Source organism: Candoia aspera, chromosome 9 (genome assembly GCF_035149785.1).
Source record: "Candoia aspera isolate rCanAsp1 chromosome 9, rCanAsp1.hap2, whole genome shotgun sequence".
NCBI lineage: Eukaryota > Metazoa > Chordata > Lepidosauria > Squamata > Boidae > Candoia > Candoia aspera.
In genome coordinates, this window is record NC_086161.1 from 18,124,383 (window position 1) to 18,138,739 (window position 14,357).

Below are 14,357 nucleotides of genomic sequence, written 5' to 3' on the forward strand. Positions count from 1 at the left end.
CTCCCAATCTGGACTTCAGGTTTGATGCATATATCCGTGCATACATGGAAGCCTAAAATTAAATCCAAATATATTTAATTCTAGCCAAAATCCTAGAAGTGTGTCAAATCCCACAAGATGTCAGTGTTCTCCAGTGAAATCTTGCAAGATTTCAGCTGAGAACGTGCAAGGTTTTGGCATTCTTGCACGAGATCATGTAATACAGTGAGGCTGAGATGGTTGAAATCTTTTAAGATTTGCAACCTTGTGCAATTCCAATTCAGTTTTTTAAAAAAATATAACATTTGGCATTGAAAGATCTGCCCACGCCTACTCTAGAATAAAATAATGCTACTCTGAGAGAAGTGATCGGTCACATGTAGCCTTAGGGAATAGGAGCAGAGTCTGGTGAAAAAAGTTGGCAAACCTATTAAAATTGTACACTGAAAAGTCCTTGAGCAAAAAACAGTGAGGCACTAGACATCCCAAGTCTCATCTCTGCTTCTGTGTTTGCCCCGGGTAGGGAGGAGGATCAAAGAGATCTGCCCTCACTTACATCAAAGAACCTGTATGGGTTGGTGGCATCATGCAAGGCTCAGTCATTTTCTACTCCATGAGAGTAAAGTGAATAATTCAGTAGGCAGGACAGTTTCTGTTCCCACTTGCATTAAGTATCAAAAAGCTTTCTTTAACTTTGGATCTTGTCCACAGTTGGCAGTGATGGGTGTTTCAATCTCACATGGAGGCATCATGGCTTCTTTGCATCTTTTGGCTCAGTTCACAATTCACAGAATCCTCCCAACTCTACCAGGATCTCCCAATTTGAAATCCAGGAAGAGAGCTGAAGATGGAAGAGAGCTGAAGACATGCCTATCAGTTTCCGACTTTAGAGTTAGGACTGCAGGTGATCATGCCCCCAAAGTTAACATGACATTCCCCACTGCAGAGGAAGCATTAGACTTGTAGAAAGAAATCAGCCATTCAGTATTCCTTTGCAGACAAGGGAATGGAAATCAGAGAATAAGTATTATTTCTGATTCTTTCTTTGTTTCATACCCTGAGATTACTTGGGGGGTTTCAGTGCCTGAAAACAAAAGCAAAAAGATATTGGAATCAAATGACTGAAAGCAAAGCATTATACATTTATTCAAGCCATCAATCCTAAACATGGGGGGGGGGGGAAACAAGGTAGAATAAAGAAGGAAGCAATAAACAGGTAAAGAAGAGAATTTTCCCCCACCCAAAATAAGCTTTGTTTTTGTTGTTTTGATTTATTTTCTGAGAAACATCTATACTGTATGTTTATTGAATATGATAGCTACAGACCGATCTAGTTGATGACCATGCTTTTGGAAAAAATCAGTGGGAGGAGTTGAATTCAGCAGGGCCAATACGGCCCCTGCTACATCCTGAAATGAAGCATCCATGTCCAGATAACATCTTCACACCACCAAAGCGGTTTCTCTATACTAAATTATTTGACCTTGAAAATGCTAGCTTAGATGGCATGATTCCCTTTGTACCATTCTTGCCAAAGATCCATGCCTTGAAGATCATATGTCACCATTTCCAGCAATGGCGCTTTTCTGAACTGAAGAATTGAGTCTAATTACGTTTTTAAGCATGCACACATTCCATGTCTATATTCTTAAGAGCAGGCATCTGTTTTTATTTGGTATTTGTTTTACTTTTCCACAAGGTATATAATAGACACCAGGGATAAAATCATAGCTTCCATTCTTTAATTTCTCGTCAAGAAGCCTATTTAGTCAGCTTACATGTAATCCTTTGAGTCGAACAAAAATGGGCCTTCAATATTCTCCACCAGATTTATTTAGGGAATTCTGTAAAGTACAGGGATGTAATTTTTTCTCTCTTTGTTCAGTTGGGGAGGAGGGAAAAAGAAAGAAAATCCAGTCCTGTCAAATTCACCCAAGAGCCACTTTCTTGTATAGCTTCTCGATCTTTCAGTCTCTGTGACAGATAGTCATAACTCTAACATCTTTATCATGTTTTATACATTTTCATAGTGTACCTGCCCCTTACCTGGGGTGGAGGTGGAGGAGCTGGCTTACACTTGATGTGAGGAGAAGGAAATGAATTTGTTTCTCTCTGTAAGAGAAGTGCCAGATATTTCCTGTTAAATATCAACCAAGCATTTACTATACGCTGACTACATTACTTGCAAACTGCCACCTGTAAACAGCCAAGAGTCCTTAGTTGATTCAGCAGTTTATAGCTCTAATAAGTAAATAAATAAGATCCAAAGAAATGCTTCCATTGAATTACTCTGGGTCACTTGCGTTAAACCCAGAGTAATGAATTCCCATTGGCCTGCACCAGGATTCCCATGGAAAGTCAAGGGTCATATTTGAAAATTGGACTGGAAAAGGGCCAATTTTCATGGGTGAGATTTGGGGCTTTTAATAGATACAATGGAAAGCTTAAACCTCTTCAAGCTTCAGGTACCCACTTTTTTCCTTAATACTGCCCACCCATCCCCCAGAATGAAACAGGGCCAAACATTTTGCTCAAACCCATTCTGAATAGAATTTGGGATCTACAACATTGATTCTGGCAGGCCAGTTGTAGCCTCCAGGTTGACCTTGTTGCCGTCCAGATCTAAACCTTGGGTTGGCATGTAAATAGAAGCAACAGCATCAAGGGATACGTGTCTTATTGTGAAAACCATGAAACATATCAAGAGATGAACCAGCTTCTGCAGAATGCCCATGTTTTGACACCATTCTTGGATACTTCATCATTGCTTCTGCAAGAAATACTGTAACCCAAGATCTTCAGAAATGTGTCTTGAAAGCAGCTCAGCTGGTTGCAAAGAATGGAATTCACAACATGAAAGGCAATCCATAATGAAGTCTTACAATTTTAGTGCCAAGATTAGACCGCTTCAGTTTCCATACGGGAAGTTGTTTCTTTGAAAAAGGAATTTACAAAGATAAAGTACTGATAATGGGCATTTTTCAGCCTGTTAAGTTCATTCATGGGGGATGGGTATTTTAATAATGGAACTTGTTCAAACCTCTTCTCATTAAGACCTGGAGGCAGTACAATTTCACAGGAGAATGCTATCCTCTTGTTGCTATCATAGGCTAACTGCCCTAAGTGGATAGAGAGTCTAGACGAAGGCCAGAATGCAGCTCGGGATGCTAGTGGCAATTCAGCCTCCCTTTACAAAAGCATCTGACCAAGAGCTGATACGCGACCCTCTCAGAGGCTTTACGTCCCCTCTTGGCATTGGGAAGAAAGGACTGAATTATGACTAAGTCTAGCCATAGCCAATAAGCAATCTGGGCAACTATATGGGGGGGCACAATCCCTGGAGGGTCAGGCCCATTGAAAAACCCCCACCTGTAACCCACCAGCTGAACGTTTCCCCACTGGAGTTCTTGACCTTACTTTTCATCCAGCAGTCTGAAGAAGTGACAATGTCACACTGGCTAGAAAGTGTTCTAATCACAACCCTCACCTTAGCCTTCTGCCACAAAGGAGCGAAATACCGTGGAAGAGTGATAATTTGAAGGCTGACCTACCATGGCTGGAGATATGGCCGATTTTGCTGTTGGAACAGGAGGTGGAGGAATGCTTGGTTTTACAATGGGCTGAAATGAAGGGAAATTGGAACTGTTTTAGTAGTCCAAATGCATTTTAGAAGTGCTTTAAAATGACAGGCAAGAACACCTGATGGAGACCACATTTCCTGCTATGCTTAAAGTTTGAGTCATCTGTCTGCAACAAAAATTAACCCTTGTTCCCTTTCTCCATAAAATGTGCAGTTGGATGAATTGGAGATCCTCGGCACTTTCACACAGCAATAATTTCCATGCTTCTTTTGAGGGAAGCGCTAACAGAAAATTCAGATAGAAATCCACAACAAATTTATTGAATATCATCGGACCATAGAATGGGTCCATTCATTCATTTGGGCCAGATGGCTTTATTGGCCGCCTGGTCCAATTCCATGTTCAACTCAAGGATGCACCAAACGATCTCTGAGCAGTGGCTATCCAAGCTCTGGTCAAAACATTTCCACGATGGGGAGCCCGTCACTGTTCTAATCGGATTCTTCCACTGCTTAACAGCTCTTATCTTCAGGAAATCCCTCCTAATATTCACCCTCACTTTTCTTTCTTTTAATTTCAAGTCTTCGGTGCTTCTTCTGTTCTCTGTTTCAACAGAGAACCAGCCCATTCTCTCTTGCATAGGATGGGCCTTTGGATATTTGGAGGTCCCTGTCAATGTCTGGCACTGAGGTCCTTCAATTCTGTCAGACTACACATCCCCATGTTCCCCGTCCCTTCAACTTCTCATAGGGCATAGTTCCCAGGACCGTCATTCTGATAGCTCTCCTGCAAGAGAGCTCTCTGTTGGAATCGCAAAGGCATGTCCGTTGGGGTACAAGGTTGTTAGCATACCTGCTTTAGAGAAGCCCCAATGGGAGTTCAGTGTGCCTTGCCATAAAAAAGCCTTTCCTCAACTAGAGGAAGTCAGAGTATATAAGAAGCCTGCTGGTTCTCGGGAACCAGAATCTAGTAGGATTCTAGAGCTCTGTAGAGGTCACGGGGAATGGCCTTGAAGGACAGGAGAAAGAGCTTCTGGCAAGGCAACAGTCAGAGGCGAGCAGCTTGAGCCTGTGCCAAGGAAATAACTTAACACAACATCTCAGACAAGCTCTTCCCTAGTTCACATGAAGATAGAAGGAGAGGGGGGGAAGGGCACTCAGACTCACAAGATTCTGTTACTACAGCTCCTACAATAAATTTAGTCCTGACCTATATGGCAATGATTTCTTAGACTTTGCTACCTTGTTGGGCTGACAAGCTCTGAGAGACTGATCTGACTTCAGACTGAAATTCAGTATCACTCAACCTTCGCAGCACTCTCCATGGTCTTTTTAAAGTGTGGGGCCCAAAACTGAACACAGCATTTCAAGCATGATTTAACCAGCCAGAGTTCAAAGGAACCATTACATCCCATGATCTGGGCATAATGCTTCTTTTAATACAGCCCGGGATTGCCTTAGCCATTTTCGCCACTGGATTGTCCTATTCTATTTCTCCTCAGCAGTGTTGCGACATAAACTGCTCAAGGATGCATTATCTGCCATGAAATCAGCAATTGCCCCTAAATGCCATCAAGATGTATACATCCATTTGGGTGTTGATATACTTCACCCATTGTGCTTGACTTTTCATTGGCAATTTTGTTGAATCTGCCTAATTCAGAATATTGACACTGCAGTAATTGGCATCTCCAGTTGATTTGCTAGCAGTTTATGAAAAGACCTCTGCTGGAAATATATTATAGAAAATATTATATTAATGGGCAGTTTCATATATCTAATGCAGTTTCTTAAATGTATCTAGAATTGCTTTCTATTAGTGATGTTTGGGATTTGAAGCATAATACTCCATGTGAGTGTTTGTAGTTGATTTCCTTGACCTCAAAAACACTAATTCCATGTGATCTTCACTTTTCTAGAGGCTATACAGAATGAGATATTATTATTATTATTATTATTATTATTATTATTATTATTATTATTATTATTAAAATTTATATCACCGCCCATCTCCCCCAGTGGGGGACTCTGGGTGGTTTGCAATAAAAATGATAATAAAAACATCCAAACCTAAGTTACAATCTAAAAATGTGAATACAATAATAAATATAAAATCCAAGCGAAGATGGAATCACGATCAATACCGGGTGCTATGGCACCAACCACCCCCAGGTGGAGCTGTTACCCTCCCCTTCCCAAGCGAGGTGGCAGGTATGACATTCCAAAAAAGATACCAGGAAAATAGTAGAAGTAGGAGGGAATGTCTATCAGTATTCTAAAGTTCTTGGATGAAGCAACCCTTCATTGAGAAACTTACCATTCTGGCATTTTGATATGCTGTTGGTGTGTGGTTGAATTGTTTAACTGGGATTTTCTGTCAATAATGAAATAGTATCAGTTTAGTGTATTTCTAAGAGAGAATGTGTGCAAACTCCCTAATTTTCTAGAACCCCCTTATGAGAGGATCATGATCTTTCTGAAACACTGGAAATCATGCAGATTATCCCTACTCTATACAGGGATTTACAACGCAGGAAGCAAATAATAATTCAAACAATCAGAAATTGCTTATTGTGTTTCAGAATATTAGTATGTATGTTTCAACAATCAGGTAAAAAAACTGCAGCTTATTAGTTTTCCACTTGCAAGGTTCTAGATCATGCTGGCTGGGGAATTCTGGGAGTTGAAGTCCACATGTCTTAAAGCTGCCAAGTTTGAAAAACACTGTTCTGTATGCATATGTATTTTTCTAAAGTGCAATCAAATTCTCTATACAGTATATTTGCTCATAAGGAAGCCATATTGAGTCCAATAGGAAATCTATCCAAATAAATATTTATTACTTACAGAGAAAATTCTTTGCATTTGTTATGGGGGAATTTTAGAAATAATTACATTCAAGCAAATATGTTGTTTATGTTCACATATCACAATAAGCTATAAATTGTTCTAATCATAATAAATTGTATAATTCACAATGCTTAGTTTAAACCATGAGGATATACCACCAAAATCTGATTCACAGAACATGCTAACCTGAGACAAAATAAAACATACTTTACTTAGTGTAATGCATACACTCATTCATACCACTGCACATCACCACCAAATAAAGTGGTTTATTGGGGGTTTGTTAAATATATTTATTTTGTTTGTTAAAGACTGCTTTAGACTCATAAGCAAGACTTATTCCATTTAATTCTACTTACAGCACAGACTGGTGGTTTATTTGCTTGGGATGGAGGTGGTGGGAGGAGAAATCGAGAAGAATTTATCTGAAAGGAGGAAACGACCAAAAGTTTGAATATATCTAAAAAATTTTAAAGCCAAGAACTTCAAACACTTAGCCAGTCAGTTAAAAGCCTAGCAGCTGCACTTGCACGCACACAGAGTTTCATTAGGGGTAGCTTTAAGTATTTTGTTGTTTACTTCGTTATGCAAACTCATTCTATTTAGTTTATTGTGCAAGCAGTGGGTGAGCTCAGTAACTATAGCAATTGTGTTATTCTTGTTTTTGCAAAAAAAAAAGGGTTGTGTTGCCTCTTAAAAGATAACAGATGGATTGACCTTATCTTACAACCACAGCAGCAACAACAACATGTTTCTCTCTCCATAAAAAGAATTAAAAATGCAGATATTTTGCATGCATTTTGACAAAAAGCTTCCAAACTATTTTCACTGCAGTATTTTGGCCCCTTTACCAGTTCCAGCACAGTTAAAACATCTCATTTTGCAGAAATCCATCCACAGTGCTGAACTAGGGGCTGTGGGTAGGGTGAGGAGCCTCCAAGACCTACACTGGGCTCCCCAGTTCCTTAAACTGCCACTGGGGAATCATACTTCTTATTACCTCGTATGAAACAAATGGATTGGAAATTGTATAAAGCTGTGGTATTTGAGTGTTCTTCTCTGCTCAGATTGCCCACTTGGCCTCTCACCTCTGAATGGTTGGACACTGGACCAAGATGCGGTTTCCTCCTCTGATCTGGACCAGAGAAAGCAGGATTTGTGGCTCCAGCTGCACTTTTGTGAGTGCTGTCATAAAAGAACAGAATTTTATAATGAGGATAGCATTCTGAAGACCAAAGTCAAGCTAAACATGGAAATACATGAAATGTCTCCCTCCCTCCATCCCTCCCTACATATAATAATTATTATTTACTAATATTCAGTTCTTTCAGTCAAAATCTGTAACTTCAGCCAGAGAGATTTCTGGAACTGAATATCCAGTCCTATACAGTCCTTTCTACTCTCAGCCTCTCCATTCAGTCAGGACAACCCACCACTGCTGTTGCATGGGACTCGGCTCACCTGGTAATCCACCCCTAAAAAACCTTAGCTGAGAACATTCAAAAGCTTCACCTTTGATTTTGTTTCTTCTTTAAAATGTAGCAGCGGAAGAGAACTGCAAGGATGATGGCAGTGACTAGTAAGACTACTAGTACAACTACAACAATGATGATGATGTCTAAAGGAAAAAGAGAAAAGGCTATGAAGGGATTTAAAGTTAAATTGATGAAGTCACAATGGAAACATGGGAGACAATCAATGGAAAATTATGTTCTCCAAGCCCTGGCATTTCTCACACATGAGATAAGAGTTTTCCCTAAGAAACTCTGTTGAGAATTGGCTAAAATTCCTCCCTCCCTCCCTCCCTCATTTCCTTCCTTCCTCCTTTCCTTCCTTCCTTCCTTCCTTCCTTCCTCCCTTCCTCCCTCCCTCCCTTCCTTCCTTCCTTCCTTCCTTCCTTCCTTCCTTCCTTTCTTGGTGCCACCCAACTCTGAACCAACTCTGGGGATCAAATTTAACCCAGGAAGACCAGGACTATAAGCCTCATTTCATGAATGTCTTGTCCTCATCTTTTAAGACTAACGCAGCCTAACCCAACTCCATGACCTCTAGATGTGTTGGGACTACAGCTCCCAGGCTGGCTAAGAATTCTGGATTGAGGAAGGGTTGATTCTAATTTCTCTCCCAAGATAGTCATGCAAATGGATGTAGCAGGATAATTAGGAAACCAAACTAGGGTCTAAGAAGTCAGTATTTAGACTTTCACCACTAGGTAGCTTTAGGTAATCACAATCTCACTACCCATGGTTAAACGGCTTTGGTTAAATAAAATGCAGCAAGACTTTAACTTGGTTATTTTCCCCTCTTCTCTTCTCCTTCATGTGCATAACAAGATTAAAAATATAGCCCTTCTTATTAAAGTACAGTTTGCTAATAGTTAACAATACCCAATTGATATATAACAATACAAAAACTGAGATATCAAACCCTAATTTGAATCAAAATTATTTAACCTGTCCAGAATTAGAATAAATTCCCATTCCCATGCAATAATTTAGTAAAGGTAAAGGTTTCCCTTGACGTAAAGTCCAGTCGAATCCGACTCTAGGGGGCGGTGCTCATCTCCGTTTCTAAGCCTTGGAGCCGGCGTTGTCATAGACACTTCCGGGTCATGTGGCCAGCATGACGACTTGGAACGCCGTTACCTTCCCGCCGAAGCGGTACCTATTGATCTACTCACATTTGCATGTTTTCGAACTGCTAGGTTGGCAGGAGCTGGGATTAACAACGGGAGCTCACCCCGCCGCGCGGTTTCGAACCGCCGACCTTCCGATCGACAGCTCAGCGGTTTAACCCGCAGCGCCACCGCGTCCCTCCTATGCAATAATTTAGTCCCAAATTAAGATGGATGCTGTATGAATTGAGACATTCCACTCATCCCAGGGATAAAAATAACCTATAGTTGTGCAGAAGATTCTGCAAAAAAAGACTAGAATGCAGTGCCCCCCTGAATTAACTCACTTCTATTTGCTGTGGGGTCATCACAGTGGGGTGGTGCCCATCCTTCTTCACACTGGCACTGCAGTTCATGGTCACACACCTAGGATAGCACAGACCAAGTATTAGTGTTCAGAACGGATACAGGGAAAAGACACAGTCAACCTTTCTCCTGCATTTTTATGAAGTCCAAAGCAGCCAGATAGTACTGAAGCATAAAACTATTTTTAACAACTGAACCAAATTAGACAGATAAAAAGATGGAAACCCACCAAAGCATCCCACACAGAAAAAGAAATCAAGGGTTTCTAGCAAAGCTGTTGTTCAAGATGCAGTCCCAAAGGCTGCATCCTGACAGCCTGAGTCACTGTTCTTTAATCTGGTGCTAGGTTGAGTTATTCGACTGAGCTGAACAGCAGCCCAGCATGGGCAGGGTGCTCTTCTTTGGATGGTACGAGAGCTGCGGTCAGAGCACTTCCGGGGGACAGCAGGCTGAAAGAACTAAGTCAAGCTTTGAGATGGACAAAAGTATCAGGAAAATATTAACTTAGAGAAGATGGACATTCCTTCCTTCCTTCCTTCCTTCCTTCCTTCCTTCCTTCCTTCCTTCCTTCCTTTAATGCAATTTGTCCACTGCCCCAATCCAATCAGACTCTAGGTCATGCACCAAAATTATAATAACATGGTGATTTTAATTCATAAATGATGTGTCAAAACACTGTAATACAATACAATAAAACTTAATTTCGGTATTGGTTGGCTCCACATTTAGTCCTCAGAGATCTTCTGGAAGTGCTAGATCTTCACCCAACTCTGAAAGGCCATGAGAGAGAGGGGCATTTTCACTTCTGGGGGAGGCTGTTTTTACTCTGAGGTTCAACTTGGAACCTTCCATTGGTCCAAAGTGAGCAACCAGACTCTGATTGCTATTTGACAATTCTAACTTGTGACCCCAGTTTTTGATCTGATTCCATTGCTACCTGTTAGTTTTAGAGCTCAATTTAATGTGCTTTCATCTTTAAAGCCCTAAATTATTCTGGGTTTGGTAAATACTGAGGTCATCTATTTCCATGTCAGCCTGCCCAGACTTAGAACTACTGGGACCAAAAGCTGAAATATTTTTGGCATCAAGGCTTCTGGAAAGGCTTTTTTTCAGGGTGGGGTGGAAGGCTTTATTTGTTTAATAAAACAGAACAAAGAAAAAAAGAGAACAATTCCAAGAAGGAAAAAGAGAGAAAGAAAAAGAAAAGAGAAATTATGTAAATTATGTATAAAAAGGCATACACACAGAAACACACACAAACACACACACAGTTTTACATAACCCCAACCATGATCTCTATCCAACAAAATAATTTATATTTAGTTCTGATTCTGCTCTTAATTGAAGGAAACTGAATTTCATGATGAATTTTATTTCCAAAGTTACTATATAGATGTTAGGTGTGAAATGATAATGATAATGATAATGGCCAACACCAGATAAAGAACTGGCAGCTGTGATTTCACATTGTTGTGCAAATAATAATAATAATAATAATAATAATAATAATAATAATAATAATAATAATATGCTTCATGGTGTGTTTTCCTCTTTAGATAGAAATGCGCTGTGGCCAATCCTACTCATTTTCTTTATTAGAGCAACAAACTGTTACTGAGATGTAAATATCACCCCAAGCACATTTACGCATAAGCTCTAATGGATTATGTGCACCTGCTTCAGCTTTATGCCAATATAAAAAGAAAGCATGGCTTATTTTCAGGGATTGACATATGCATTATTCTAGGAAGCCAAGACTGATGGGTGGTGGGGTGTGGTAAGCGGAGCAAATGAAACCAGGACCACACTGGAAGGGACTAGGAGAAGAAAGAGGAGCAGAGAATACTGTGAAGGAAAAAGTGGAAACGCCAGGTATACGTGCTTAACAGAGGAAGCTTTCTAGAGCCCTATCGCTAAGCAGAACAGTCTGAAAGCCCGCTAAAGAGCACGTAGCATTCCTTAGCCAGAACATATAATCCTTACAGAGTGTCCTCTGCATTTCTCTGAACAGTTGGTAGATCTGTAGGTTGCCTCTATCTCAGCACACTGCCCGTTGTTGCAGACCTGAAAGTCAAATTCTGCAGTTATCAATGAAGAAAATGAGGAAGTAAGACAGCATTTTCTCATGCAACTGAAATCTGTCCTTCCCTAGAACAAAACCAGGATATTCAATAAACCACTTGGAGGTTCTAAGCTGCATAAGAAGACAGGAGGAACTGATTCCTGATGCTTTAAGATGAGCTTTGGGACTGCTTTGGCACTTCTAAGTGTCTTCTTTGAACTGGTGTCCTTTAGGATACAAGCAGCCCTGCCCCAATTGTCTCACCTTTCTTCCATCCTCTCTGTGGAGATACCTACAAGTTAAGAGAAAGGACTGTCTCTTGACGGTTGGTCAAGGAAGTGCTGTGAGGGAGAAGCACAGTGCTGTGAGAATGCCAGGCATTTTGTTCTTAGAAGAAGGAAACAGCCCTGGACATTCAAACAAAAAGGCTAGATGGATTTTTTTTCTTCTACATAGATTCACTTTAGTGCGGAAAATCTAAACCAGCTTTCAGCAAGATCCACTGCAAAATTATTTTACTGATCACCCCTGGGAATCAGACCTTACAGCACACGAATTAGAAATAATCTTTTACTAACCATTCCTTCTCCACATTTTGTTCCAGGACCAACCATTCCAACATCTTCTTGGTTATTCCCTGGAAAGCTTCCTTTGCATGAATCAAATGACACCAGGCTCCCAGTTGAAGGCATCCTTGAACCACCTGTGCAGTACAACTTGCCACATTTTAGATCCCTGAAAAGGAAACAGCCAATTCCTTCTAATTAAAAAGAATGAATTAATGAGAGGTCTGCTTCTTCGCTCATTTGCAAACATCAGTTGTTCTTAGCTTAACGTTTGCATCTTAAAATAAAAATTAGAGGTGGACAAACAGAAATTGTGGATTAACACACATCACTAAAAGATAATGTGGCTTGTTGTTTGGTTCTGGTTTAACATGTGCTGCAAATCCAGCCATTGTGGTTTCCAAGTCATGGTTTATGGCTACGTGCAATTCATAAACTCAGCCAACTGGAACTGGTTCAATAATATACAGTTAAACAAACTATTGCTGGTTGGTGTCAGCCCAGAGAGAAAGGTTGACTATAGTTTCTCACCCAATCTTCTAACAGCACTTCTATTCTCATGGCACTCCATTTATATCCCACTTTTGCTCCATCTTGCAACCCAAGATGGAAAAGGGCAATTAGACTTTCAGAAATTGGCTCACAGATCCATTGTTTTAGCAAGGTGACAGAATCATGTTCCCACAGATGTTGACTTGGAAAACTTTCTTATATTACCCTTATATGATATCATCATCAAAGCAGTAAATGATCTGGAGTGCTTACTTTTGTCCACATGGGATGTATGTACCATTTGCCTTTCTGCAGTGGCCATAATAAACCCCATTCCTGTTGATCGCAAAACATGAATCTGCAGCCACTTTTGCACCTGTAATAGGGAGGGGGGAACCAAGACAAATACCTAAGTGTGTATCATGGCAGCAGGATAAAGAATGACTTGAGATAACTCAGAGGAGATGCAAATAGTTTTAATTAATATTTACTTATTAAAATTGGTATGTGTAACCAATTATTCATCTAATCCTCATTATGCATAAGGCATTCAATATCTCATACAGTGTTACAATAAACTTCCTTATTCCATTTTTATGGACACAAAGCTGAACAACTTGCACAAGACCACTTGGTAAATCAATGGCTGTAGGGGAATTTTATTTATTTATTTATTTATTTTTCAAATTTTGCCACCGCCCATCTCCCCGCAACAAGAGGTTCAGAATTAGAATCTAAATCCCAGATTCTTTCCTCTGTGTCATCATTCTCCAACCTGGATGCCCTCTGGATGTGTGTTCAGTTCCCAGTATGCTTCAGGCAGAGTAGCCCTTACCAAAAGCTCAACAAATTGAAGTCTACACACTAGGAAATGCCCAAGTTACTGAAAGGTGATGTATACATTGGTTTATAAAAGCTGAGATGAGTAAACACCTTTAACACTATCCTAGACACATTCCTGGGCATATGCCTCCTTGAATATAGCTGGATTTTTCTACCAAAAAAACTTGCAAAAGACTGAGCTATTTCCATTCTTTGGAGGTTTACATCATTTTATGCTATTTATTGACCCAAATAAAGATTTGTTTGTTTGAGCTGATTGTTTCCATTTTGCAGGCATTGGAAACTAAGACGAAGTTTCGATTTATTGTCTCAGTCACATCCTCCACCAGTCCAATTGATGGACTGATCATGCAAGCGGAACAATTTTGTGACTTGCAGTTCTGATTCCGCATCACCACAATGTGCCACCTGATCCTTTCAGTTAGTGTCCCATGAACTGCATTTGGGACTTTCTAGATGCAAAGCCTCACTGCACCACCCAGGAAAATATCTACTTTATATGAAAATGAGGAACTCATTTTCAACTTCCCTTTTCAGCATAAAAGCATGCTGAAACATTTGTGATAGTCTGACATTAAGGTCATGGCTGATCAATGACAACAATCACACCCCCAGCACCTACTTCTTTAAATTATCATGCCTAAATTTAAAGAAAATGCCAATCCCAGGGTGTGAATATTCGTATCAGACAGTCCCATATTCAGTCTCCATCATCTCTGATAGAGAAAAGGGAAAGGGATGGGTCTATCAGTGACCCTAGAAAAGTCTTAAAAGAACAAGACTAGATGGACAAAACTCTAAGCATATGACAGGTTCTTGATGTTAGTCTTTGTACACTGTTTCTTCTCCAGCAGTATTGGCTTACTTTGCAATACCAGCTGATTTAAAACAAAGCCTGTTGGAGAATAATTTTGAGCTGTTGCTGTAATATGCAAAATAGCAGTCTGTATTCTATTAACTCAGATCATTGTCCAATCTGGGAAGGCATCCACAATCCACTAAAGA

General features: G+C 40.1%; 1 protein-coding gene across 2 annotated transcripts in view; it reads right to left on the reverse strand.

The window, feature by feature from the left end:
- Positions 1–277: 277 nt before the first annotated feature.
- The window catches only part of LOC134502532 (zinc metalloproteinase-disintegrin-like NaMP), a 44,869-nt gene continuing 30,789 nt past the window's right edge, over positions 278–14,357 (reverse strand). The window contains exons 15-25 of one of the 2 annotated variants that reach the window (XM_063310904.1): positions 12,783–12,885; positions 12,030–12,186; positions 11,373–11,453; positions 9,371–9,449; positions 7,922–8,027; positions 7,498–7,594; positions 6,769–6,834; positions 5,877–5,933; positions 3,531–3,599; positions 2,026–2,091; positions 278–1,063 (exon numbers count right to left, since the gene is read on the reverse strand). In XM_063310904.1, the coding sequence (XP_063166974.1) occupies positions 1,043–1,063; positions 2,026–2,091; positions 3,531–3,599; positions 5,877–5,933; positions 6,769–6,834; positions 7,498–7,594; positions 7,922–8,027; positions 9,371–9,449; positions 11,373–11,453; positions 12,030–12,186; positions 12,783–12,885 (902 nt within the window). In that variant the 3' untranslated portion in view covers positions 278–1,042. The remainder of the gene's footprint in view (positions 1,064–2,025; positions 2,092–3,530; positions 3,600–5,876; positions 5,934–6,768; positions 6,835–7,497; positions 7,595–7,921; positions 8,028–9,370; positions 9,450–11,372; positions 11,454–12,029; positions 12,187–12,782; positions 12,886–14,357) is intronic. The other variant, XM_063310905.1, reaches the window with a different exon arrangement.